Source organism: Saccopteryx bilineata, chromosome 6 (genome assembly GCF_036850765.1).
Source record: "Saccopteryx bilineata isolate mSacBil1 chromosome 6, mSacBil1_pri_phased_curated, whole genome shotgun sequence".
In the NCBI taxonomy this organism is placed as follows: Eukaryota; Metazoa; Chordata; class Mammalia; order Chiroptera; family Emballonuridae; genus Saccopteryx; species Saccopteryx bilineata.
In genome coordinates this window covers 202,746,838-202,773,693 of record NC_089495.1, presented here as the reverse complement: position 1 = coordinate 202,773,693, position 26,856 = coordinate 202,746,838, and the positions used below count along the sequence as shown (strand labels likewise).

Below are 26,856 nucleotides of genomic sequence, written 5' to 3'. Positions count from 1 at the left end.
CCTGGACCCCAGATGCAATGCCCCAGCCTCAACCTGGTGGGAGGAAGAGAGGCACACCCCCTCCCCAGGATGGTCCATTAAAAAAATCCTAGTCATTTAAGAAATGAGGCTGAGGACAGAAGAAAGGAGCTGGAAGACAAGGCCCAGGTAAGGCCGGACTTGAGATGTTGGGGTCGCGTGGACCCTTGAGAAGGGTTTGCAAGCACATCCCTAAGCTCAGGGCCAGCGTGGCTGAGGGAAAGGAGACAGTCTGACTCCTCAAGGTCCTGTCTGCCTGGTTATGAACCCTGACACCACCACCACCACCACCACAGGCCTCTGGATGGAGAATTTTCCAGTTACTCTGGGAAAGGATTTGCTAAACATCCCCTCTGGCCCCTGATCTGGGGCATCCCTGGGGTCCCCCTGAGACCAAACCTGGGAGGAGGAGGGACTCTAGGAACATGCAAAGGGGGGAGCAGAGACCCCGCCCCACCCCACTGCTCTACAGGATGGTGGCTCCAGCTGCATCTGGGCTCCGAGGGTCCTTCACACCAATGATGAAGTTGTTGGTTCGCCGGTTGCCATGGACCCAGGATAAGACATCTACCTTCTCCACGTGGTGACCCCTGGCTTCCAGGAACTCAATCTCTTCCTCTGTAAACTCACCTGAAAACCGTCCCCAACATACACACATTCAGAGTATTCAGAGCACTAGTGCAGGAGTCCTGTGGTTAGACCTGAGTGTTGGTCCTGGATGCTCCACAGAGGAGCTGTATAATCTTGGGCAAATTGCTTTACCTCTCTGAGCCTCAGTCTCTTCACGTATAGAATGAAAATTATACAAAAACCTATGTGAAGTTGTTGCAGGGATTAAAGGAGATAATATATAGAAAGCACTGAGCTCAGAACCTTGCATACAGCAAGTGATCAATAATATACAGTCATTCTTTAAATATATATATATATTTTTTATTTATTCATTTTTAGAGAGGGAGAGAGAGAGACAGAGAGGGAGAGAGAGGAGAGAGAGACAGAGAAAGAGAAGGGGGAGGAGCTGGAAGCATCAACTCCCATATGTGCCTTGACCAGGCAAGCCCAGGGTTTCGAACCGGTGACCTCAGCATTTCCAGGTTGATGCTTTATCCACTGCGCCACCACAGGTCAGGCTATACAGTCATTCTTGATATTGAAAGAGGGATTTGGGGGACTTATCCCCACCTGCCTAGGTCAAGCTCCCATCATTACATGCTAGGATTACTGCATAGCCCACTAAATGGTCTTTCTGCATTCAGTCCTGTCTTTACAGGCTACTCCCACAACATCAAAGGGTCCTTTTAAACTATTAGACCAGACCAGTTCCTCCAACTCAAAACTTTTAACAGCTTTGATGACTCTTAGAATAAAATCCAAAGTCCTTACCACAGCCTCTAAGGCCCAACATCATCTGGGACCTCACTACCTCTCTAAACTCCTCTCCTCACTTCCACTCTCTCCCTTAGCTCTGCTCTAGCCTCCTTGCTATCCATCAAGGAGACCAAACATGCGCCTACCTCAGGGACTTTGCACTTGCTTTCCCTTTGCCTGGAATGGTCTCAAAACTGCCTCCTTCACTTCATTCCAATCTTCAAGAACTTCCCTGATCACTATCTAAAATATCAGCCCTTGTTGTTTTTACCTTGCTTTGTTTTCTTTCAGAGTACTTAATGCTACCTGTATTTGTTTACTTATTTACTGTGTCTCCCTCTACTAGATTATAAGCTTTATAAAGGCAAGGATGTTGCCTTTTTCACTATTAATCCCCAGTGACTAGAACAGGATGAGAACATATGTTAAGCAAGCATTTACTGGGTAAATGAACAAATGCCCATCCTCTTGCATAAGCTCAGGTCTTCATGTCTTGCTGGGCCATTATCCTGGGTGCTTCTTGTATTTCCCCAACTTAAATTTTCTTCTCTTCAACCCACCTCCTCTCTAACAAACAAATCAGGCCATATCCCTCGCCTACTCAATTGGATGGAGTCCATGCTTAATGTGGACCTTCATGATAGTCCCTGTAACTTCACCTCCCACTCCTCAACAAAAATACGATTTTATTTCCCCAAATGGGGTGATTTGGGGGCAGTTCTCGAGATAAAAACACAATGTTGAATAGCATTAAGTTACTGAGTCTTGTGGTTAATTTTTACTCCTTTTGGTAATAGCAAGGACTATATTTCAGTCTGGTCTCTAACATTTCTAATCTTCCTTAATGGAAAGAGCAGTCCTCAGAGCCTTCCCAGGGCAACAATATCTAACTAAAACCTAAAAATAGCCTGACCTCGCCTGACCAGGCGGTGGCGCAGTGGATAGAGCGTCGGACTGGGATGCGGAAGGACCAGGTTTGAGACCCCGAGCTCACCAGCTTGAGCACGGGCTCATCTGGCTTGAGCAAAAGGCTCACCAGCCTGGGCCCAAGGTCACTGGCTCCAGCAAGGGGTTACTCGGTCTGCTGAAGGCCCCGAGCAAGGCACATATGAGAAAGCAATCAATGAACTAAGGTGTCACCATGAAAAACTGATGATTGATGCTTCTCATCTCTCCATTCCTGTCTGTCTGTCCCTATCTATCCCTCTCTCTGACTCTCTCTGTCCCTGTAAAAAATAAAATAAAAAAGCCTGACCTCTGGTGGCGCAGTGGATAAAGCGTCGACCTGGGAACACTGAGGTTGCCGGTTCAAAACCCTGCACTTGTCTGGTCAAGGCATATATGGGAGTTGATGCTTCTTGCTCCTCCCCCTCCCCCTTTCTCTTTCTCTCTCTCTCCTCTCTAAAATGAATAAATAGAAATAATAAAATACAAAAAAAATAATAAACCTAAAATTTTGACTTTTTACAGCTATTTGTTGTCTATTTGTGGCAATTAATGCATTTCCATTTGGGATTATGATGTAAAATTTACTTTAAAAAATATTTAGGTTAGGCCTGACCTGTGGTGGTGCAGTGGATAAAGCGTCGACCTGGAAAAATGCTGAGGTCGCCAGTTCGAAACCCTGGGCTTGCCTGGTCAAGGCACATCGGGGAGTTGATGCTTCCTGCTCCTCCCCCCCTTCTCTCTCTGTCTCTCTCTCCTCTCTCTCCCTCTCTGTCTCTCTCTCCTCTCTAAAAATGAATAAATAAATAAAATAATAAATTAAAAATTAAAAAAAATATTTAGGTTAAATGTATTTATAAACACATCATGTAAATGGTTTAAATGATACGTAAATGTGGTAAAAGTCATAAAAGTGATGGATTAAGTTCTGAGATTTGGGAAACAGTGTTTCCAGTCCAGCTGGCCTCTAGGCTGCCTGCCCTCTCAGCCATTCTTTCTGGCTTCTGCCTAGGCTGTTCCCCTGTCTAGAATGTTCTTTACCTCCACATGTCAAATCCCTGCTCATACTTAAGGCGCAGCCAGTTGTCACCTCTTCCATAAAGCCTCCCAGAGTCCTCGAGGGGGTGAGCTTTCCCTTCCCCAAGCCTCCACTCCTCATGCCCCTGTCTTAGACTCTAATCTCCACAAGGGGGAGCTATGATGAGGCCCCTCACCCTTAAGTAACTTAGCATAAAGCCTCACATTTGATAGAAGAAACTGGTTGAGCAGAATTCACTTTCAAGGACTTAGCCTCATCATCCATCAGTTGCGATCCAAAATGTCCCTGGCCAGCCACAGCGTGTGACTGATCAGGATCTAGGTGTGTGGCTTCTAACATGCTTCATTTCAGTCCGGGAGATATGTAGAGCCACGCAGTCAAGAACCAAGTCTTTGGTATCAGCCAGGTATATGCTCTGCTCTCAATTCTGCCACCTACTGGTTGATCTCTGACTAGTTGAGAACCTCTGTGGGCATCAATTTCTTTCTCAGTAAAATGGGGGAAATGACACTGAGCAGGAAAGGACCACGTCTCATTCACTATAGTTCCCCTTTGGACTTGTATAATACATATTATTATTTTAATATTATAACAGACTTGTCTGTTATAATAATAAAAACTCCTCGAAGGTGCACCTGCTTTCCCACTTACGAAATTAAGCTGTGTCCAAAATTAAGCACCTGTCCTTCTTCGAGGTAAGTCTGTCTCCTCACCATAACCTGTCAAGTCCATGATCTAGCCCAAGCCTGCCTCTCTGATCTCATCTCATCCTCACTCTCCTCATTTCCTTTCTATTCCTAAGACACATTCCTGCCCTGAATATTTGGCCTTTGTCCCCTTGGCCTACAAAGCCCGCCTCAGTTCTTTGCATGGTGGGCTCTTCCTCATTCTTCAGATCACAGCTTAAATGTTACCAAAGAGAAGCCTTCCCTGACCATCGAGTCGGTCCTATACACACATTATCCTGATTTAATGCTCTGCAGAGCATTTATTTTGCTTTCTCATATGTTTTTAATTATTTATTTTCCTGTCTGCCTATAAATGCAGTGTCCCCAGCACCTAGGAGAATGCCTGGCACATCATAGATACTCAATACAAACTGCTGAGTGAATGCTTTGCAGAATGAACAACTGAATCTTCTTTCACAAATGATAAAACTGGAGCTCAAAGTGGAGACATAAATTTCCCAAGGCCACAGAGCCAGGAAATGGCAGGGTGGTTCTAATCCCCCATATATCTTTTCCTGTTAGGAGTTAGTTGGAAGAAACCAAACTTTCAGTGGCAATGAGTTGGTGCTGGTTGAGGCAAGGGCACCCTTGGGAGGAGCCTCTTTCTCCACCAGGCCCTATGCCCACCCCATGGGGACACTCACTGTCCACCTGCAGGAGGTTGGACTGCAGGTCCGGGTGCAGGCGGCCACGGGCCAGGCTGTCACTCAGGTTCCGGTTCAAGGTCAGGACATTCAGCAGAACCTGCGGGCAACCGAAGGGCAGAAGTCAGGGTCATCCTAGAGAGGGGGCTTCAGGACTCTGCAGTCCTTACCCCTGGTCTAGACTCCCTAGTCTTTCGATTCCTTGCACCAGGGATGTCGTCTAAGCCTCTCAATAGCCCCAGAAGGCAGGCTAGCTTTTGATGACTGTCCCCATTTCACAGAGAGGAAACTGAGGGCCAGAGAAGAAAAGTGGTTCACTCCAGAGCAGGGGTAGTCAACCTTTTTATACCTACCGCCCACTTCTGTATCTCGGTTAGTAATAAAATTTTCTAACCGCCCACCGGGTCCACAGTAATGGTGATTTATAAAGTAGGGAAGTAACTTTACTTTATAAAATTTATAAAGCAGAGTTACAGCAAGTTAAAGCATATAATAATAATTACTTACCAAGTACTTTATGTCGGATTTTCACTAAGTTTGGCAGAATCAATTTTTATAAAACAACTTACTGTAGTTAAATCTATCTTTTTATTTATACTTTGGTTGCTCCGCTACCGCCCACCATGAAAGCTGGAACGCTCACTAGTGGGCGGTAGGGACCAGGTTGACCACCACTGTTCCAGAGTTTAGGGAGAGCCAGGGAAGAGGCACTGCTGGCACCCAGTCTCTTAGTCCAACCCAGGGCTGACCTCCCTTCGCCCCAGCCAGGACAGGGCCAATGGCTGGGGATGGTCTAGGTTACAGTGTGAGTACGCTTAGCTTACGGGTCTGAAGTGCGGGTAGGCTCTGGAAACTGCCCATTCTTACTAAACTGAACCTAACCTCTCCAAGCCTCGATTTCCTCATATATGAAACAGAAATAAGGATTTCTTGCAAAGTTGGGAAGGTTAAAAGGGTTAACACATGTAACACCATGCCCAGCACTTAGTAGGAACTCTGTATATGTTAACTATTGTTATCTTCATTTTACAGATAAGGAGACAGGTTCAGAGAGGTGAATTCTTCCACATCACACAGTTGGAAATTGGCAGCACTTGGGCTGGGACTCGGGGTTGTCTGATTCCAAAGTTTAGTTTAATTAACTTACCACCTGTGAAATTATGTGCCTGGCACATCTGTCAGATGTTCAAGACATTTGTGGAATTGTTGTGAGGCATTTTGAAAAAAATCTTTTTTTTTTTAATTTACTGATTTGAGAGAGAGAGGGAGGGAGAGAGAGAAAGAGACAGGAACATCAATCTTTTCCTGTGTGTGCCCTAATTGGGGATCAAACTGGCAACCTCTGTGCTTCGGGACAATGCTCTAACCAACTGAGCTATCTGGCCAGGGCTATGAGGCATTTTGGGGTGCTGCAGACCCTTCCTTTCAAAATCAGACCCTAAAGAGGGCTGCTTGTCTATTCAGATGCTGAGTACAGCGCGACGGGACTTGATATGGACAGAAGCCAGGCAGCCCAGATGCTGTCCCCTCTCAATTCTATTGGCCCTACAATTTCTCCTGCAACCTAGGAGGACAGGGAGCTCCCAGGCTGTAAAGCACTTAGCTTTCGCTAAGAAGCTCAGTGCAGCCCATGCCTGTAATCTCCAGGAGGAGCCTGGCACAAAGCAGCCCCAGCCCATGTCTGCTGTGAATAAAAGATGAGAACAAGCAGAAGACATGCAGGGCATCTGTAGCCCAGGTCACAGCTTGGCTCCTGGCCACAAAGGGCCTACCGTGGAGGAAACCTCACCTGGGTCAGGCTGCTGAGGCCCCGGGCAGCTCCATTGGCTCCCAGGGCGAGGTAGGTTCCACAAAGCCCCTCCGCTGGCCGGACCACGGTAGGCAGCAGGAAAGACAGTGGCCGCTTCCCTGGCTGTACCGAATTCTCCTATTGTCAGAGGACCAAGACCACAAGGGGGAGGGGAGGTTTTCATGGGACACTGGTCTCACCCCAGGCCACAGTGTGCTATATGTGAAATGGGCAGGGTCCTTGGGTAACTGGAGTAGATAGTGAACCCACTAAGTTTTTGGGGCTCCCATGGGTGGCAGGGGTGGGGCCAAGCCAAGAGAGACGACTCTGGGGGAGAACAGGATAATCTCTACCCTGGTCATCGCTATCTTTGTCCTGCTGGGCCCCAGCCTGCGGGGTGTAAGAGTGCTGGCCTCCAGCTACACAATAATTTCTGTCTCCTTCCTCCTTTGGTGTCCAACAATAGGGCTCAGCCGCATCAGCTCAGCAGCACATGGTCATAGACCGTTAGTGCTAAAAATACCCAAAGCATAAAATCAGGGGCCAATATCCTCGTTGTACAGGTGGAGAAACTGAGGCTTAGAGAGAGTACAAGACTTTCCCAGGTCAAACAGTGGAACAGTGACAGAATGGGACAGGCTTCTTTGGACCCACCAGACTCCAAGCCCCAGACTGGGGCTGGGGATAAAGTGGACGCTCTGTTTGAGCTCCTTTTCTTTAGAATAGAAATTACTAGAGGAAGTAGGGAGGGAGGGCAGCCACACTGCGGCACATCCTCCCTAGCCTTAGGGTCCCCGAGGGAGGAGGGAAGCAAGACCCTACCAGGCTGGGCGCAGAGTGGTTAGCCGTTCTGTTGGGCCAGGAGAAGTCCAGCATCTGGCTGTTGAGCAGGATCCCCGAGGGGGTGATGAGGCCACTGCCAAAGGGCCGGTTCAGGGAGCTGGGAGCCGAGATGGGGGCCAGGTGAACCCTGTGCACACCCTCCCTCTCACCAAGGCCCCATGATTGCATGTCAGGTTCTGAGTCTGAGCTGACATACCTGACCATGGCCACGATGAAGTCGTCAGGGCCCATGATCAGCACCTGGGCAGCTGTAGGAGCCCCGTCCAGCTCGTAAACAGGCAGGAGTGGGGCAGGGGTCGCCTGGGAGTCATTGATGTGGCCCCGGAGGTAGGCAGCCTCTACCTTGCTGAAAAGACATGGGGTAGGAGATGAATACACAGCAAGTTCTCGTTATGTTCCACCTACCATTTTTGTGATGTCTGTTTATATGATTATTTTGTGAATATCTGCCTCCCCCTTGGATTATTAGGTCCATGAGAACAGGTGACTTATGCCTAGCATATAGGGAATATTCATGAAATAGTTGAACTGAATGAATTTATTTAGTTGTTCAGATTCTGTTCTAGAGCCAAGTTTTAATTGATTTAGTACTTAAATCAAGAGTCTTTTAGTTACTTGACTTGACTCATTTAATCCTTTCTATGAAAGTACCTGGGGCATAGTGGATGCTTAGAAAATATGTGTTTCAAGGCCCTGGCCAGTTGGCTCAGTGGTAAGAGTATCGGCCTGGCGTGCGGGAGTCCCAGGTTCGATTCCTGGCCAGGGCACACAGGAGAAGCGCCCATCTGCTTCTTCACCCCTCCCCCTCTCCTTCCTCTCTGTCTCTCTCTTCCCCTCCCGCAGCCAAGGCTCCATTGGAGCAAAGTTGGCCCGGGCGCTGAGGATGGCTCCATGGCCTCTGACTCATGACACTAGAATGGCGCCAGATGGACAGAGCATCGCCCCCTGGTGGGCATGCCGGGTGGATCCCAGTTGGGCGCATGCAGGAGTCTGTCTGACTGCCTCCCCGTTTCCAACTTCAGAAAAATACAAAAAAATATATATATGTGTGTGTTTCGACATAAGCAAACTGAATTCACTTAACCTAATGGTTGTAGTCTAGAAATTATGTTTCATTAAGAGTTTAGTGTATGTGTGTGTTGGGAGGGGGGTTGTATATAGAAATCTTCACTTGTTATTAGAATTTTTTTTGAAGACACAGTAAGCCTTGTTAAATAGTTATTAGATGAATTAGTTGAATGGATTTAATATAGATATATGTGTGTGTCTTAGAGCTAAATTTGTGTTGAGGTTGAAAATAAATTTATGACATTATAAAAATAAAAATTTACACGAACTATATGTTTGGTTTCTGATTTCCCTTAGCTAGCTTTTTTTTATTCATTTTTAGAGAGGTGGGAGGGGGAAAGAGAGAAATAAGGGGGGGAGAAGCAGGAAGCATCAACTCCCATATGTGCCTTGACCAGGCAAGCCCAGGGTTTTGAACTGGCGACCTCAGCGTTCCAGGTTGACGCTTTATCCATTGTGCCACCACAGGTCAGGGTCCTTTAGCTAACCTTTAAGTCAGTTATAATAGCAGTGAAATAGTAACCATTATTACCCCTATTGCCAATTAATGATGATATTTTTTATGTATTTATTATATGTCAGACAACATGCTAAGTGCTTTGCATGTATGATCTCACTTGGTCCTCACCATGACCTCACGAGGTTGGCACCATTATTGTTGAGTCCCCTTGTAGAAACTGAGGTTTAGAGAGTTTAAGGCTACAAGGCTAGTAGATGGAGAACCTGGGGTTTGAACTGAGTCATTCTGACAAGAGCCCACAGTTTTACTGCTATGTTTTCGGCTAATGTGGATATATTATAATCAAAGTCCCCATTATCTCCGATATTTTCTTTTCTTTTTTTTTTTTTTCAGAGAGAGAGAGGGATAGACAGGGACAGACAGACAGGAGTGGAGAGAGATGAGCAGCATCAATCATTAATTTTTCATTGCGCGTTGCAACCCTTAGTTGTTCATTGATTGCTTTCTCATATGTGCCTTGACCGCGGGCCTTCAGCAGACTGAGTAACCCCTTGCTCGAGCTAGCAACTTTGAGTTCAAGCTGGTGGGCTTTTTGCTCAAACCAGATGAGCCCGTGCTCAATCTGGCGACCTCGGGGTCTCGAACCTGGGTCTTCTGCATCCCAGTCCAACGCTCTATCCACTGCGTCACTGCCTGGTCAGGCATCTCCGATATTTTCTTAGAGACTCTTTTCATTATTATTAGGTTTTCTTTTTCCTCTCAAAAGGGGGAACAGATATGCCCATATGTGTGTCCCACTAGGGTCAGAAAATGTTGAGAGCCATATGAATAGACCAACTCATTGTACAGATGGGAAAACTGAGGTGCAAGGAGAGGCAACCAGTGTCACCTTGTGAGTTGGGCTTGAGCTGAAACTGACCTGGGATTTTAGGCACACTGCTCCACCAGCTGCTTTCCACCTGATCTTTCCCCACACCCACACTACCTCACCAGTCCCCAGGGTCCTGCCACGGGACCCACCTTAGCATGTCATCCATGCTCTCAGTGATGGTAGAATCGTAGATAGGGTCTCCTAGTCTGCTGGCCAGGGCTAATGCAATCTTCAGGGTCTGAAAACAGAACAGAGTGGGGCAGAGACTGCCAGGCCCCTCCCAGCACCCACACCCAGAGTCCTCGCGTGGGAGAAAACTTAGAGGGGATTTAGCCCTGCCCTCCTCCCATCCGCCTCTTCCCAGTGTTCCCCAGTGCAGGGTGAGACAGAGCAGTTGGCCTTACCTCTGCTACCCAGTGAAGAGCCTGTTCTCGGGACACCAGGCTGGTGAGATTGAAGCCCTCAAGGATGTTGAGAGCACTGATGAGGGCAGGGCCTGTGTGCGGGGGTGGAGGACTGAGAACCAGGTGGCCTGAAAGGGCAGAAAATGACCAGATGGCAGGGGAGAGGGTCAAGGCATCTCCACACCCATCATCACACAGACTGAGACCACTGCACTGAATTCCCTCATCAGGTAGGGGAAAAGCGTTGACAGGCAAAGGGACCCACCCATTTTCACACGGCAAGTCAAGGACAGGGCTAGGACTCTAACCCAGAATACTGGTCTACAGTTTTCTCTTCCAGATCAGAAAACAAAGGCTCAAGAGGACTCCAATTTGCCCAAAGTCACAATGCACGCCATTGGCAGAGCAGGGATAGGTGTCCAGTCATTCAGACTCCTGGTCCACCATGTTTCTCCTTTCAGCTCCTCCCACAGGTCAGTATACTACTCAGGGACCCTGATGGTCCCACCCCTGAAAATTTTGGAGAGTAGCAACCTCCTCTTCCTATGTGAGGCCACAATTATTAGATATTTGGACATCAAAGGAATAATAAATACCTGATATAGCACAAACAATAACTACTTACAGTGGTACCTTGAGATACGAACAGATCAACATACGGTTTTTTGGGGGGCGTTTTTTTTTTGGTTTTTAAATTCATTTTAGAGAGGAGAGGGAGAGACAGAGAGAGAGAGAGAGAAGGGAGGGAGAAGCTGGAAGCATCAACTCCCATATGTGCCTTGACCAGGCAAGCCCAGGGTTTCGAACCAGCGACCTCAGCATTTCCAGGTCGACGCTTTATCCACTGCGCCACCACAGGTCAGGCTATACGGGTTTTTTTTAAAGATATGAGCTGCAACTTGGTCTGTATTTTTGTTCGAGATCCGAGCGAAATTCCGAGATACGAGTCGTGATTCGGGAAGCTGCCACTAGTTGGCGCGTTGGCGCGCGGGTCTAGTATGGGCAGTTTGATATATGAGTTGACTGACTTACAAGCTCGGTTACAGAATGAATTAAATTCGTATCTCAAGGTACCACTGTAATTCATTTAATCCTCACAATGGGTACTATTATCACCCTCATTTTATAGGTGAGAAAACTAAGGCACAGAGAGGCAGCTGGTCCAGGGTTACAGGAGTCAAGTGGAACCCAGAGTGCTCATGCTCAAGGTACTGGCATTGCCAAGAGAACTCAGGCTGGGGAGGGGAAATAGAAGATCAAATACATATATTCAGTACCCATTCTGATCAGGACAACTTCCAATGTCATCTCATCAAATCTTCATGGCCCCCCTGAGAGGTAGGCAACATTATTTCCATGTGGAAAGAACCAAGGCTCAGAGTGGGAGGTGACTTGTTCAAGATGATTGGCATAGCTTGTATTCAAACCCAGGCCTTCCTGGCTCCCTATCTATGCTCTTCCTCTGCTCCATATGCCACTGCCTCTGGTAGAGGAATCAGGCTGGAGATTGAGGCCTGGAAGCCCGGACTCAGAGGCAGCCTCCTCTGGGGCTTGAGGTGATCTGGGCCTCCTGGAGGGAAAAGAACCTGGAGACCTCCTTGGGGAGCTAGGGGGGAGCGAGGAACCTACCACTTTGGGTTCAGCAAACATGGACTCACCCATGTCATAAACTTGGCTTCCTGGGTTCATCATTGGTTTTGAATCTGACAGGTGACATTCTATTTCTCCCCTGGGCCCTCAATTTCCTTTTGGTACAATTACGGGGCAGATCTATGACTGTCTGGAAAAGTTTGTTATAACCAGAAGCTTAAATGGACTTTAGTCTTATGAATTTTTCTTATGAAGTACAGGGTGTTGAGAATAGGTCCTGGGGATTGGGCAAGGCAATACAGACAGAGCCCCCAAGTTAAGAAAACCTATGGCTAGAACCCCAACTTTCTAGGCCTGATCCTGTGACCAGACTTCCCTCCCCCATACCCTAAATATTTGGGGTAATTGACTACATGACTCCTTCAGAAGGTAGGCTGGCTCTGGCTTGCTTCATTAATTAGCTGTCCGGGCAGCTCACTGCCTCAGTTTCTCTCCTGTGAAATGGGGAGGAGTCTCTAGGCCAAAAGCACATAGCCATGGAGTGGGAGGCTTCTCCTAAGTGGGGATCCCAGGAGCTGGGGGAGAGGTCACCTCTGTACACGCCACACACGGGCTTCTCCACGAGAGCACTGTAGTTGCTGAAGTCCTCCTCAGTTATAACACCCCCTGCGTGCTGAGCCTGGAGGAGAGAGAATGACCCCACCACCACTGTGAGCTATACACCACACAGTGAGCATGTGGATCTGGCCTGTGGTATATGTTTGGATCACAAACAGATGTTTTTAACTTTTGTGCCTTCTGCAACTCCCATTATGGCCTTTAGGGACCCCATAGACCCTAGGTACCCTAGTTAAAAAGGAAGGGGAAAAGCACTAACATTGAGCACCTACTATGTACAAGACATTGCGCTGGGTACATTTTTATGAATGATCTCCTTAGTTCTGTATTCAAGGCCCCTTGTGATCTGGCCCCTGCCTACATCTCTGCCTCATGTCCTGCTACTCCCCAGGGAGCTCTGTGCAGCCATTCAGAGAGAACTGCAGTTCCTGAACTCATGATTCCTTGTTTTTACATATACTGCCCTCTCTACCAATGAAAAAGGGAGATTTTCCACTTACAGCAGCATGTGCCTAAGAGATAGCAAAACTGAATTCTGCACTTCACTATGACCAATGAAAGCCACCACAAAACTATGGATGGCCCTGGTAGGAAGGAAGTAATTGAGCACTCTACTGACCAGTGAACCAACTTGATATAAAACAATGGGCTCATTTCATACTATCCAGCACGTTAATTTTCAGCCCTAAAATAGTATCACACTGGGAATCCTCTCCTATGTCAGTACTGCTTGGTTGGTAAGCCCTTATGTTAACCCCCCCACCCAGCCCCAATGAAGGAGGCACTTCCCTTAGTCCCTAGAGAACACAAGGGCAGGGGTGGGGCTGTGGGCTCAGGGAAGCTGAGTCTGATTCTGGGTCTCCACCAGGCCTGGGAGGGACGGGACAGGCACCTGTACCAGGCACCAGCCCTGGGGAGCCCAAGTTACCTCTCTCAACCAAGACCTAACATTTCCATCACCCCAGCAGGCTCTTCCGCACCCCAGGCCAGCCCTCCCGCTCCAACAACTACTGATCTCACTCTTATCACCAGAGGTTAGTTTTTCCTAGTCTAAAATTTTAACTAAACAGAATCCCAGTAAATATATGTAGAGAGAAAGACAGAACAGGGGGAAGGCGGAAGAAGATGTCCTACAGTAGGGTCCTTCCGGGCAGAGGGCTCCCCTGTGCTCACCTCGGCCACCATCTCCATTGTGAGGTTACCACCGGCATAGAAGGCGGCGGGGCCGTAGGTGCCCAGCACCTCCAGCACCGCAGCCAGGTCAGGCCGGTGCATCAGCGAACCAGGCAGGGGCAGGCGGCCGGATGGCAGGAACGTCTCATGGAAGCGCTCAGATGCATCCGGTGGTGGCTGTTCTGCCAGGGCACGGGCTGCAGGCGGGGACAGGAGGCTGGGCAGGGGGCACCCGGGCTGGACCCGGTGGGGTGGCAGACACGTAATAGGTGGGCAGGGTGGATAAGGGCTGAGTGGATGGCCCTAAGAACTCCGGGGTCCAGGAGCCTGTTCTGGGGGAGGTGGGGGTGTATATGTGCCCCTCCCAGACCTCCTCATTGGAGTCAGCCTCCTGATGTGGGGGGTGGGGGAGTGGGGGTGGATAGGGGGTGTCTGAGGAGTAAACTGAAAGAGAGGTGCTTTCTGATTTGGGTCCCAAATCTCAGAGGTTCCCTCTCCCCTCTCTATCAACCTCATGCCTTTCCTCCCACCCCCAGGCCCCACTGACCTAGATCATGGGTCACATTGAAGCCATCTTGGGCCACAGCTGCTGCGAAGGCCAGGACTTGGTACCATGGCAGCCTGGGGGGGCCGGAGAGCAGGGGGTGGAGGAGGTCCTGGGGGGAGGAGGAGGGGTCCTGGGGGGAGGGGGGTTCCTGGGAAGGAGAGTCCTGGCAAGGGAAGGGGATATTAGGAGGGGAAGTTGGGAAGGGCAGAATCCAGGAAGGTAGGAGGCCACCAAAGGAGGGAGGAGTGCAGGCAGGGCCCTCTGGTCCCCAGGGGCAGGGTCCGTACCTGCCGTAGAGCTGGTGAGCTTCATGGAGCCCCTTCACCATTCCAGGAACCCCCACCAAGAGCCCAGGCTGGGCGAGGTGGGCAGGCGAGGGAGAGAGGAGACCAGGTCACTGGAAGGGGGGGGCTGGGCTGAACTCTGCAGAGCCCCAGGCCAGGGATGGGGGGCTGACACAAGGGAGAGACACAGGCCAAGTACCCCAGAGAGGGACAAGCTGTCCCAGCAGGCGTCCTCCCGCCCGGCTCCCTGACTTCCTATCAGCAATGCAGAAAGGCCTCCTTTGTCTGTCTATCATAGTCGAGGGACTTATAAATGAAGCAAGTCCTTTTAGGAGCCAGGACCTAACCAATTTCGATGGAATCCTGTCTACATTGGATTATACCTATTCCTAATTTTTAACATGTGGACAAGAGACCTTTGAGTTACCTTTTCATTATCACACCACCTAAGCTGTGATAACTCAGGAGTGTGTTTGGCTTTTACCTCTGCACTCAACATTTATTTTTCCAAATTATTCTATTTCTGCCTCGCTCTCAGTGAAGAGTAGCTTTTTCTCTTAGCAGTCCCTCTCAAATCTTCCACTGTGTCACGGGCTGGGAAAGTTATAGTCAACAGGCTCAGAGTAGGGTGGTGAGTGATAGTACAGCCACTCTGACATCTCAGACTGCTCAGTGGCCTCTTGTCTTCTTTCTGTGTCACAGAGGCAAGGGAAGTTAGGGTGTTGCTGTATTGCCTGTTATCCAGCAGCCAGATTGTTATTCATTGTTTTATTTGGGGGGTTGCCTGTCTCCATCACAGCCTAACAGCACCCTGCTCAACTCATTTTTTCACCTCTAGAGTAAATACTCAGCAATGTAATGCTTGGGTTAACAGGGAAGTGAAGGGAGACCCCCCCCATAGTCTCTTCTCACCAGGGTCCCCACCTTGGTCTCCCATGATCTCTGCAGGGTCTCTTCTCTCAGGGCCCCTGGCGCAGACTCCCGGAAATCAATTAGGTGGCTCTCGTTTCGTCGGATGTCATGTACCAGCATCACACCCCCACTAAGAGAGACACAGAAGGGGGAGGGTGCTGGAGAGACGCCACCCCTCTGAATAGTTAACCTGCCACTCCTCAAACCCCTGTGGTGATGGCTGTGTGCTCAGTGTATCATCAGGAGCCAGGGATTCAGAGACTCAGGAACGCCTCAAGGATAGGGAGTGAGATTGAGGCAAGGGTCCAGAGTACATGGACTTCTTCCAGCCTGTCACTGGAGATTTTAATCCTTTGTTAGGAAAAACCAGGAGACTGGGAGAGCAGGATGTTCTGCTCCACTCCCCCCCCAGACCACATCTGGACCCCTGCCAGCTTCCTGCACCTGCCTCCTTGGTATGTATGCCTCCACCCCCTCTCCCAGGATTGAATTACGCAAGAAGAGATTGTGCAAAACCAAAAGAGGAACTTCTTTGCTACGGCCTGGACGACTGGTCTTACTGGAACCAAGACATGTCCCTTTTTTGTGACTTGTTTCCATCTGAGACGGTAGTTACATCTGAGATGGTTGGCCTGAAGCCAAGTAGCATAATAAAGAAAGCGGGACAGATAAACAATAGGGAGAGTTAGGACTGTGGCAAATAAACAGGCACAGAATGGGAAGTGGCGTCTACTGGGGTCCAGATCATTGCAGTGCTGTGGAATGTGGGCCCTGCAGTACCAGGTCTCTCCAGGTTCGAGAGATGTCGGGAATTCTCAGCTTTTTCACAATAGGAAACAAATTCTTAAAAACTTAAGTCTGCAAACCAAACCAGCCTATGTTCTAGGTATGGCCCAGGGGTGACAGTTTTTCACCTCAATTTTAAGAATTCTTAGCCTGGGGTGTATTTTTTGGAGGATAGAAAGTCCATAGCTTTCATCAGACTGACAGGGATTTATGAGCCTAAAAGTTTAAGTATAGTGATACTTAGTTAATGACAGTATACCCCCACCTGTGCATCTCACTTTATAATTTACAAAATCCTTTTCCAAATAAAATAAAATAAAGAAAAAGATTTTAAAAACACCTCCTCTGATGCCATGTAAGGAGAAGGGGATGATAATTGGGTGTAGAAAGAGCAAATGCAAAGAGCTGGGCTCATCTGTCCCTCTGCTCAAACTTGGAGACCCCCACACGAGCTCTACAGACCCGGAGACAGAATCAGGCCTGGGGGCCCCTGACCCCCACAGCAGGGAGCTCCTTACCCGCCCAGGCCGGAACTGTGCGGAGCCACGATTCCCAAACACAGGGCTGCTGCCACTGCCGCGTCCACAGAAGATCCCTGTTTACTGAGCACCTCAATGCCCAGTGATGTGCAACGGGTGGCGTCGGTCACCACAGCACCCTGGTGGAAGATCTGGGAGGGGAAGGGGGACCAGGTGGGGACAGTAGGAGCCTCTTGCTTCTCTAAGGTAACCCGGCTAATCCAGAACTCCCACGGAGGGGGGCGCTGGTGGGAGCCCTGACCTCTTGTCCCCCCTGGTGCTTTCCCCTTTACGTTGTCTTCCCTCATTATCTCAAGTGCCTCCTACCTGATCAGGTCGCTTCCTTTCTCTGACCCCTTCATGCCCGGAGCCCCTCCCTTTGCGACCTTCCTCGCCCATGTCATTATCTTCCCCCCTTTTCCAATCCCTGGCCCGCTTCCACCACTCTGCTAGTCCCCTGTTCCCACGGTCCCCTCAAGCTGTGTCTCACCTGAGGGTCCCCGAAATAGATCTGCATGATGAGCGCCACAGTGACCCCCGTGGCAAAGGTGAGGCAGGCTGTGACTATGACCGTGAGCCCGTCCTGACGGCAGGAGCACTCCGCCGCCGCTGCGGAAAATGGGTCTTTGCGCGTCTCCCGCAAAGGCGACCCGTCCTGGCTTCCCATCTCCGAGGATGACGACGGCAGCCGCTGCAGCCGCGCGGACTTCAGGAAGGAGTCTGGGTCTGCGGCGGGACGGGTGGGGGGTGTCAGTCGGGACGCCTCTTACCCCACCTCGCCCGCCCTCCAGGTGGAGCCACTCCCCTACCCCCCCCCCCCCCCCCCGTCAAATAAACCCCACTAGATAGCACCGCCTTTCAACCTTTCAGCGCCTCCCCTATGCACCCAGGGCAGGTGGGGGTGGCGGTCTGGGTAAGGAAGAGACCGGGACCACCAGCTGGGAAGCAGGGCAGCTGGATTGCGGCCCCTCCGCCGATTTTCCGGGGACCCAGGTTCCAGCGCGCAGAACACTTCCTGGAGAGGTGGGAGTTGGACCCTCCCTGGAAATCAGATACTGCCTGAGTTGGGCCCAGCTTTCCACGCAAGGAGGCAGCTACCTAAACTGAGTGGACAGACCCTGGCTTCCAACCCTGCTGCATTCATTCCTTCATTCACTCACTCACTCATTCATTCATTCAACACATTGTTTGCGGCCCTATGATGGATGCTAGGGGAAAGGTAGAGGCCGTTCTTGCCCTCTGGGGTTTACAGACCAGTGGAGGAAAAAGGCAATAAACAAGTATACAGCCTGACCTGTGGTGGCGCAGTGGATAAAGCACCAACCCGGAACACTGAGGTTGCTGGTTTGAAACCCTGGGGCTTGCCTGGTCAAGGCACACGTGGGAGTTGATGCTTCCTGCTCCTCCCTCCACTTATCTCCCTTGCCCACTCTCTTTCTCTCTCCCATTCTCTCCCCTCTATAAAATGAATTAAAAAAAAAAAAGAATTGAATACTAAAATAAATAATTAAAAAAACCACAAGTATACAAAGGAGTATATAATTACAAGTTGTGGCAGATGCTATGAGGAAAAGGGATAAAATAAGACAATAGTGGTGTGTGTTGGGGGCTGCTTAGCTGGGGAAATCAGCCATGGCCTCTTGGCAAAAGTGATTTTTTTTTTTTTTTTTTCCATTTTTCTGAAGCTGGAAACAGGGAGAGACAGTCAGACAGACTCCCGCATGCGCCCGACCGGGATCCACCCGGCACGCCCACCAGGGGCGACGCTCTGCCCACCAGGGGGCGATGCTCTGCCCACCCTGGGCGTCGCCATGTTGCGACCAGAGCCACTCTAGCGCCTGGGGCAGAGGCCACAGAGCCATCCCCAGCGCCCGGGCCATCTTTGCTCCAATGGAGCCTTGGCTGCGGGAGGGGACGAGAGAGACAGAGAGGAAAGCGCGGCGGAGGGGTGGAGAAGCAAATGGGCGCTTCTCCTGTGTGCCCTGGCCGGGAATCGAACCCGGGTCCTCCGCACGCTAGGCCGACGCTCTACCGCTGAGCCAACCGGCCAGGGCTGGCAAAAGTGATTTTTAAGCTGAGAACTAAGATATGAGAAGGAGCCACTCATACGTAGAGCAAGTGGGGAGTACATAGTGTTCCAGAGAGAAGGAACAGCAGGTACAGAGGCCCCAAAGTAGGAATGAAATGGCACATTAGAAGAAAATAACCAAGCCTTGGGTGGTTCCAGTGTAGTGAGCACTGGGGTGGAGGCTAGGCCAGATCCCTGGGCCTTTTTGACCTTGGATTTTACCCTCAGAGCAATGGGAGGCCACTGAAAAGTTTTAAGCAAGAACGAGAAGACATCTGTTTTATGTTTAATAAAGATCCTTCTGGCCGCTATCTGGAGAATGGATCTGAGGATGGAGGAGAGGAGGCTACCTGAAAGCCACTTACTTGCTGAGTGACCATGGATAAGTCATCTCAAGTTTCCTCATCCTAATAATGGAACTAATCCCTAACTGACTAGATGGGTACAAGGATACCATGAGGTGATATATATACTGGGCACCCTATAGGTGTTTACTCAGTTATTTCCATTCTTTTTCAACTCTGGGCAAGCTTGAGAGAGACCCTCTTCTATCCCATAGTTCCCTTTCCTGGGTGCTATCAGCCTTGAACCCAGGCCTTTTAAATGGCCTAAAGGTCCTGGATGTTTGTGAACAGTAAAGAAATAGCTTGGACCCTTGGCCTTAATACCTTGCTGTACTCACAATGTGTTTTCAAAAGTTCATTCATTCAATAAATATTTTCTGAGCACCTGCTATTGTGCACTAGGAGTATAACCTCCTTAAAAGTTTGTGGGATAACCTGACCAGGTGGTGGCACAGTGGATAGAGCGTCGGACTGGGATGTGGAGGACCCAGGTTCGAGACCCTGAGGTCGCCAGCTTGAGCGCGTGCTCATCCGGCTTAAGCAGAAAGCTCACCAGGTCGCTGGCTCGAGCAAGGGGTTACTCGGTCTGCTGAAGGTCCACGGTCAAGGCACAGATGAGAAAGCAATCAATGAACAACTAAGGTGTCGCCACGAAAAAATGATGATTGATGCTTCTCATCTCTCTCTGTTCCTGTCTGTCTGTCCCTAGCTCTCCCTCTCTTTGACCCCTCTCTGTCCCTGTAAAAAAAAAAAAAAAAAGTTTGTGGGATAGCCTGACCAGGTAGAGCGTCGGACTGGGATGTGGAGGACCCAGGTTCGAGACCCTGAGGTCGCCAGCTTGAGCGCAGGCTCATCATCTGGTTTGAGCAAGGCTCACTAGCTTGGACCCAAGGTCGTTGGCTCGAGCAAGGGGTCACTAAGTCTGCTGTAACCCCCCGGTCAAGGCACATATGAGAAAGCAATCAACAAACAACTAAGATGCCGCAACGAAGAAATGATGCTTCTCATCTCTCTCCCTTCTTGTCTGTCCCTCTCTCTGACACAATAAATAAATAAATAAATAAATAAATAAATAAATAAGGCTGTGGGGTAATGTTAAAAATTGACTGTTGCCCTGGCCAGATAGCTCAGTTGGTTAGAGCTGAAGTGTAGAGGTTGCCAATTTGATCCCCAGTTTTGATCCCTGGTCACGGCACATACAGGAACAGAGTGATGTTCCTCTCTTTCTCTCTCTTCCTCTCTCTAAAACCAGTAAAATAAACTTTAAAAAAATTGACATATTGAAAATTGGTTCACCAATGCCAACATGATAAAAATATAAGCTCCTTGACCTGGTGTTGAAAGCCCTCCGTAACCCACTCTCTCTTTTTAAGTAAATAAGAAACCATATATGTACCTATATAATAATTCTTAGAAATTATTTATGGTGGTTACTTTTGGGAAAAATCCTGAAGGTAGGAATGAGATAGGGTGGGAGAATATTTTGTTTGAAATTTGTAGTACTTATATTTCTTTTTTTATTTTTAATTAATACATATATTTTTCAATAAAAAGGAAAAATTGCAGAGAGATAGCAATGGAGAAGGGAACTTATATTTTTCTTCACTGTTCCTTGTTCATTTGTTCGTTTATTTATTTATTTATTTTTACCATGAACATGTAATTTGTTTTTTCTTTTTAGTGAGAGGAGGGGAGGCAGAGAGACTCCAGCATGTGCCAAGACTGGGATCCACCCAGCAATCCCACTAGGGGGTGATGCTTTGCCCATCTGGAACCCTTGTTCCATTGCAACCAGAGCCATTTCTTAGTGCCTGAGGCAGAGGCCATGGAGCCATCCTCAGTGCCCAGGGCTAACTTGCTCCAATCAAGCCATAGCTGTGGGAGAGGAAGAGAAAGACAGAGAGGAAGGAGAAGGGGAAGGGTGGAGAAGTAGATGGGCGCTTCTCCTGTGTGCCCTGACTGGGAATCGAACCTGGGACATCCACATGCTGGGCTGACACTCTGCCTCTGAGCCAACTGGCCAGGGCCCATGTAATTTGTTTTTAAATTTTTATTTAAAAAAAAGAAGATTGCCTTCTGGAAACCTTTTCTCAGTTGATTATACTTGCATCAATGCTCAGCACCAGCACCACAGAGTCTGTAAATAAAACTGGAATTCATTTGACAGATATTTAACACCTACTGAGGGCACAAAACTCTCTTTGGTCCCTTGAGGTTTCAAAAGAACTGCAGGAAAGGGTTTTCAATTTATATTTATTGACACTGACTAAATGCCGGGCACTTTACATATGTTTCCTCATTGAAGTAATGAGGAAAGAGAGAGGCCCACTCTTTGTATTTTAAAGATGAGGAAACTGGGGCCGAGTAAGGTGATACTGCTCGCTTCAGATCATAAGTAAGTGTCAGAACCAAGAGCCTGTGCAACTCAAAAACCTCCTTTCCATTGCTCCACATGTCATGAAGAGACACTTTATTCCTCAAAAACCAACCTTACAAGCTAATTTCTAGTTGCTACCTCTAGTCTAGGTACTTGTCCTGAAATGTTTCCTTCAATCAGAGATGAGAAGCCAGGAGATGAAGGTGATATCAGAGTTGGATCTAGTCAAGACTTTCTATTCCACCAATTATTAAGTTATGCATTTATTCCACAAAAATATTTACTGAGTACCCTACTGTGTAAGTAACGGGGCAATACTTTACTGATATGTAAGAGCAACAGCAGAGCAAACAAGTCCTTTGGGAGAAAGATGAGTTAATTATAGCTATCCTGAATTTGTGAAATACCAGTAGGAGTCGTCTGGAGGCAGCTGACCTAGTAGGCATCTAATTTTTATCTGTTTAGACATCATTCCCCATTCAACTTTCTTTTAGAGAATACTATCTCCCCCTCATGTTTCATTCCCTCACTCCTGACTAGAGGAAGTGTATGACCTAGAGTCTAGGTCCTAGACCTAGCCAATCAGAACGGGTACCTCTGTACAGTGATTAGCTCAGGCACAGGCATATGACAGTGCCAAACCAATTAGATTCAAACTTTGTTCTTCTGCTGGAAATAGTAGGAAAGAGAAAGGTTTCTTTCTATGTAGCTACTAAGGTGATAAGATACAAGCCTGTTGCCGCTGGGAGGCTCTCTGAAGATGAAGCCCATAAAAAGGAAAAAGCAAAGCAAAAGTTGGAGAAAAGCCCATTTCTTTTTACGCACCTTGATGCAGCGATGCCTGAAGGCCCATACCCCTAAACTTTTCAGTTATGCTACCCAATAAAATGCTCTTATTATTTTTAAAAAATTTTATTTATTGATTTTAGCGAGAGAGGAAGGAAGGGAGTGAGAGTAACATCGATCTGTTCCTGCATGTGCCCTGACCGGGGAACTTCTGCATTTCGGGATGATGCTCTGACCAGCCAAGCCATCTGGCCAGGGCAAACTTTATTTTTTAGATGTAGCTCATGCCTGACCAGGTGATGGCACAGTGTATAGAGCATTGGACTGGGATGTGGAGGACCCAGATTCGAGATCCTGAGGTCACCAGCTTGAGCGCAGGTTCATCTGGTTTGAGCAAAGCTCACCAGCTTGGACCTAAGGTCGCGCTGCCTTGAGCAATGGGTTACTCGGTCTGCTGAAGACCCACGGTCAAGGCACATATAAGAAAGCAATCAAAAAAAAAAGAAAGAAAGAAAGTAATCAATGAACAACTAAGATGTTACAATGAAAAACTGATGATTGATGCTTCTCATCTTCTTCCATTCCTGTCTATCTATCCCTCTCTCTGACTCTGTCTCTGTATAAAAAGAAAAAAAGAAAAAAAAATAGATGTAGCTCAGTTTTAGCCGAGTTCATGACAAAAGAACCCTGAACAGAGTCGACTTAGCAAGTCTAAAGTTCAGGAGAAACATCGTGGATGGAAACTGAGGTCCTCTCTGGCTTGTTTACTCCCTTAAGAGAAGAATCACTAAAGATTGTTGAATCAGGAAATGACATGATCAGAAGTACAGGGTGGCAGATGGATTGGGATTGGGTGGGAGAAGGGGAGAGGCAGGAAGCAGGAAGACTAGCTAGAAGCCTATGGGTGGGTAATACATATAAGATAGAACACTGGCCTGACCAGGCAGTGGTGCAGTGGATAGTGTCGGACTGGGATGCAGAAGGACCCAGGTTCGAGACCCCGGGGTTGCCAGCTTGAGCGCAGGCTCATTTGGCTTGAGCAAAAAGCTCACTAGCATGGACCCAAGGTCACTGGCTCGAGCAGGGGGTAGCTCAGTCTGCTGAAGGCCCGCGGTCATGGCACGTATGAGAAAGCAATCAATGAACAACTACGGTGTCGCAACAAAAAACTGATGATTGATGCTTCTCATCTCTCTCCGTTCCTGTTTGTCTGTCCCTATCTATCCCTCTATCTGACTCTCTCTCTGTCCCTGTAAAAATAAATAAATAAAGATAGAACAGTGGCGCCTGACCAGGCGGTGGCTCAGTGGATAGAGCGTCGGACTGGGATGCCAAGGACCCAGGTTCGAGACCCTGAGGTCGCCAGCTTGAGCGCGGGCTCATCTGGTTTGAGCAAAAAGCTCACCAGCTTGGACTCAAGGTCACTGGCTCGAGCAAGGGGTTACTCAGTCTGCTGAAGGCCCGCAGTCAAGGCATATATACAACAAAAAACTAATGATTGATACTTCTCATCTCTCCGTTCCTGTCTGTCTGTCCCCATCTATCCCTCTCTCTGACTCTCTCTGTCTCTGTAAAAAAAAAAAAGATAGGATGGTGGCTAAGTCTACAGTGGTGATGACAGCGATGGTTCACTGGAATTTGAAAGATACTCAGGAGAGGGAGAGAGAGCATGTGATCACCATTTGGAAGTGAGAAGAGGCCTGACCTGTGGTGGTGCAGTGGATAAAGCGTCGACCTGGAAATACTGAGGTTGCCGGTTCGAAACCCTGGGCTTGCCTGGTCAAGGCACATATGGGAAGTTGATGCTTCCAGCTCCTCCCCCCTGTCTCTCTCTCTCTCTCTCTCTCTCTCCTCTCTAAAATGAATAAATATAAAGTGATAAAAAAATTAAGGAAGTGAGAAGAAGTGTGAGGGGGATGACTGGTGGCTACCTTGGAGACTGGATGAATGGCAGTATCATTAATTGAGAATGACACTGGGAGAAAAGCAGGTGTGTGGGGAAGAGATGATGAGTTGAGCGTTGAACATGCTGAAGATGAGGTCTAGAGGCAGATGCTTGGGAGAGAGAGGAACACATGGGTCTAAGAAAGGAAAGAAAGTATTACTTTAAACTTGAAGTGGTCTTCACCTAGCTCTGTTTTTTGTTTATTTTTAATTCATTTTAAAGAGGAGAGAATGAGAGAGAGAGAGGGAAAGGTGGGGAGGAGCAGGGAAGCATCAGCTCCTATATGTGCCTTGACCAGGCAAGCCCAGGGTTTCGAACCAGAAACCTCAGTGTTCCAGGTCAATGCTTTATCCACTACGCCACCACAGGCCTCTCTGTTTTCTATAAGGTCTGTTGTGGGGTGCCTAGCAGTTCTAGGGCATGATATAGGCTAGAGGCTAGCTGGTCACAACCAAGGTCCTGGATAAAAAGATGAGGCAGTGCCACTAGGTGGCACCACCAGGTTGAGAGAACATAGGAGGCCATGTTAGCCAGCAGGCTGGTCCAGCTGGGCCAACGGAGGCTTGGGGCTTGGAAACAGTGCTGGGAGACATGGCACCGAAACAACTACACAGGATGATGGTAAGGTCCTTGGAACCTTAGTGCACAACCTTGACACAAGGTGCAGTTCCCAGAAACTCACATGACTGGATTTTTGTACAGATTAGGGCAGAGTCTATACTAACTCCCCACGATCCTCCCTGAGTTTTGAGAACTCCCTCCGCTGCCCTTCTTTCATCCTGAGATCTTTCTCATTCATTTATTCATTCAGCGATTTTTATTGAGTGCTTAGCACTGTGCTGAATAGTGGAGAAAGGATAGTGAACAAGACAGTCATGATCCCACCCTCATAGGGTTTTATAGACATTGAGTAATTACATGAGCACACAGATAAATAACGTGGGTTCTGATAAATACTTTTATGTGGGGCCAGGAGAAAACACATCAGGGGTTTCCAATCTCTAGGTTGGGAGAGATATGCTTTCCCAGTTGAGCAGAAAGAGAAGGCTTAGGAAGCTAAGGAAGCTAAAGGTTAGTGTGCCCATTGTCGCACAGTGAGTCAGGGCAATGCTGGGACCAGAACCGGCACTCCTGACCCCCGAATAAAGAAAGGACCTGGTTCAGGCTGGTATCTACCAGAACACATCCCAGTCCTCTCTTGATACCTCCTAATTCCTGGGCTATTCTCTCCAAAATTTTTTTAAATTAATTTATTTGTTTTAGAGAGAAAGGAAAGAGGAGAGAGAGACAGACATACAGACACATCAATCTGTTTCTGTATGTGCCCTGACCGGGGATCAAACCCTCAACCTTTGCATATCGGGTTGATGTTCTAAGTAACCGAGCTATCCGGCCAGGGCTAGAAAAATTTTTTGATCTTCAGCTTTGACTTTTGATGCCCATAAGGCTTTCTATCATCACCTCAGACCCCCTCCAGGTAGGGTACAGTCTAGTTCGATTGGCGGGGGCTGGTGGTCAGGGTCAGATGACCAGAAAGTTATTGAGGGGGAAAGAATTTGGGGTTGTCAGGTTGGGAAGTAGCTACAGAAGGGCCAGGCTAGCGAGGACTGAGCCGGAGAAGCAGGCTCTGCCAGGTTGGTAAGGGATAGGACTCAAGTGCAGAGAGTGGAGCAGAAGGATGCTCTAATGCCAGGAAGTGACGTTGAGGTTGAGGAAAAGAGGGATGGGGGATGGAGGATGAAGAACGGAGGGGAGGATAGAGCTGGGCCACATGGAGAACAGAAAGAGCACTAGGGAAGAAACACTCCCAGAGCTCTTGGCCCTCTGGTCTCCCTCAAGCCCTGTCTCTTCCCTCCCTACACCCACCCCTTGTGGTCCCTGCAGAGGGCTGAGAAAAACAGTGAAATTCTGGAAACTGCTTCCAGGATATCTTAGGAACATCCCAGCCTGATCCATGGCTCTAGTAGGGGTGAGGTAATCCACAGGGCAGCAAAGGCACTCTGGTCCCCAAGGACTTTGAGAGGTCATTCTGTCCACTCCCCTGTCTCCCACTACCCAGCACACACAGACAGATGAAATCCTAATCTCTTTACCCCTCCCTGGACCTGAAGAGAGATTCTCAGCTTCTCCCCATGGTCTCTCCTTCCCACAATTCCTGACTGTGGGGAAGTTCTTCTCATGACCTAGCCTCTATTCATCCTTCTGCATTCTCTGACTTGGTTTCTTCTACCCTGTTCTCCGTGACTAGGGTGACCACAGCTGTTCCTCAGGATCTCCCTTCAACATTAGTTTATTTTCCCCCAAAAGGTAACCCCCATCCCTCCTACTGCAGTCCTTGGCATCCTTCTCCCTTGTCGCATCCTAGGACACCAAGGCAGAAATGTGTTCCCGGCCCCATTAGATAATTCACAGAGATAAGGCAGAAGCGGAAAGGTCCAGGAGGAAGGGAATGAATTAGGGAGATGGAGGCTGGAGGTGATGCTCGAACAGATGGAGGGGCAGGGGCGTCCCAGGGGGCAGGAACGGGGCCAGCGGGCCTCACCTGTATCGGGGTCTCCCAGGAAGGCGTCCTCATCCTTGCGGCCCCTCAGAGGGGCCGCGGGCGCCGGTTCGTCCTCCGGCAGCCGCGGGAAGCTGGTGATGCTCATGTAGTCCACGGGCGAGTAGGCGCCCAGGGCGCTCTCCTGACTGGCCTGGTTCTCCGCCGCCATCCTCGCCGGGCCCCCCAGCA

General features: G+C 48.8%; 1 protein-coding gene across 2 annotated transcripts; it reads right to left on the bottom strand.

Moving 5' to 3' along the window:
* On the bottom strand, positions 1-26,856 carry GGT7 (gamma-glutamyltransferase 7). 2 transcript variants are annotated; one of them, XM_066236445.1, is made up of 15 exons: positions 26,668-26,856; positions 17,096-17,331; positions 16,606-16,757; positions 15,314-15,431; positions 14,393-14,460; positions 14,106-14,179; positions 13,559-13,755; positions 12,359-12,446; positions 10,178-10,305; positions 9,923-10,011; positions 7,571-7,720; positions 7,354-7,471; positions 6,532-6,669; positions 4,743-4,842; positions 1-648 (listed from the first exon to the last, which is right to left on the bottom strand). In XM_066236445.1, exons 1-15 carry the CDS (start codon positions 26,834-26,836, stop codon positions 485-487), a joined length of 1,989 nt encoding a protein of 662 aa, XP_066092542.1. In that variant the 5' UTR covers positions 26,837-26,856; the 3' UTR covers positions 1-484. The 2 variants fall into 2 exon arrangements, with proteins under 2 accessions (XP_066092542.1, XP_066092543.1); XM_066236446.1 differs by having other exon boundaries at positions 4,750-4,842.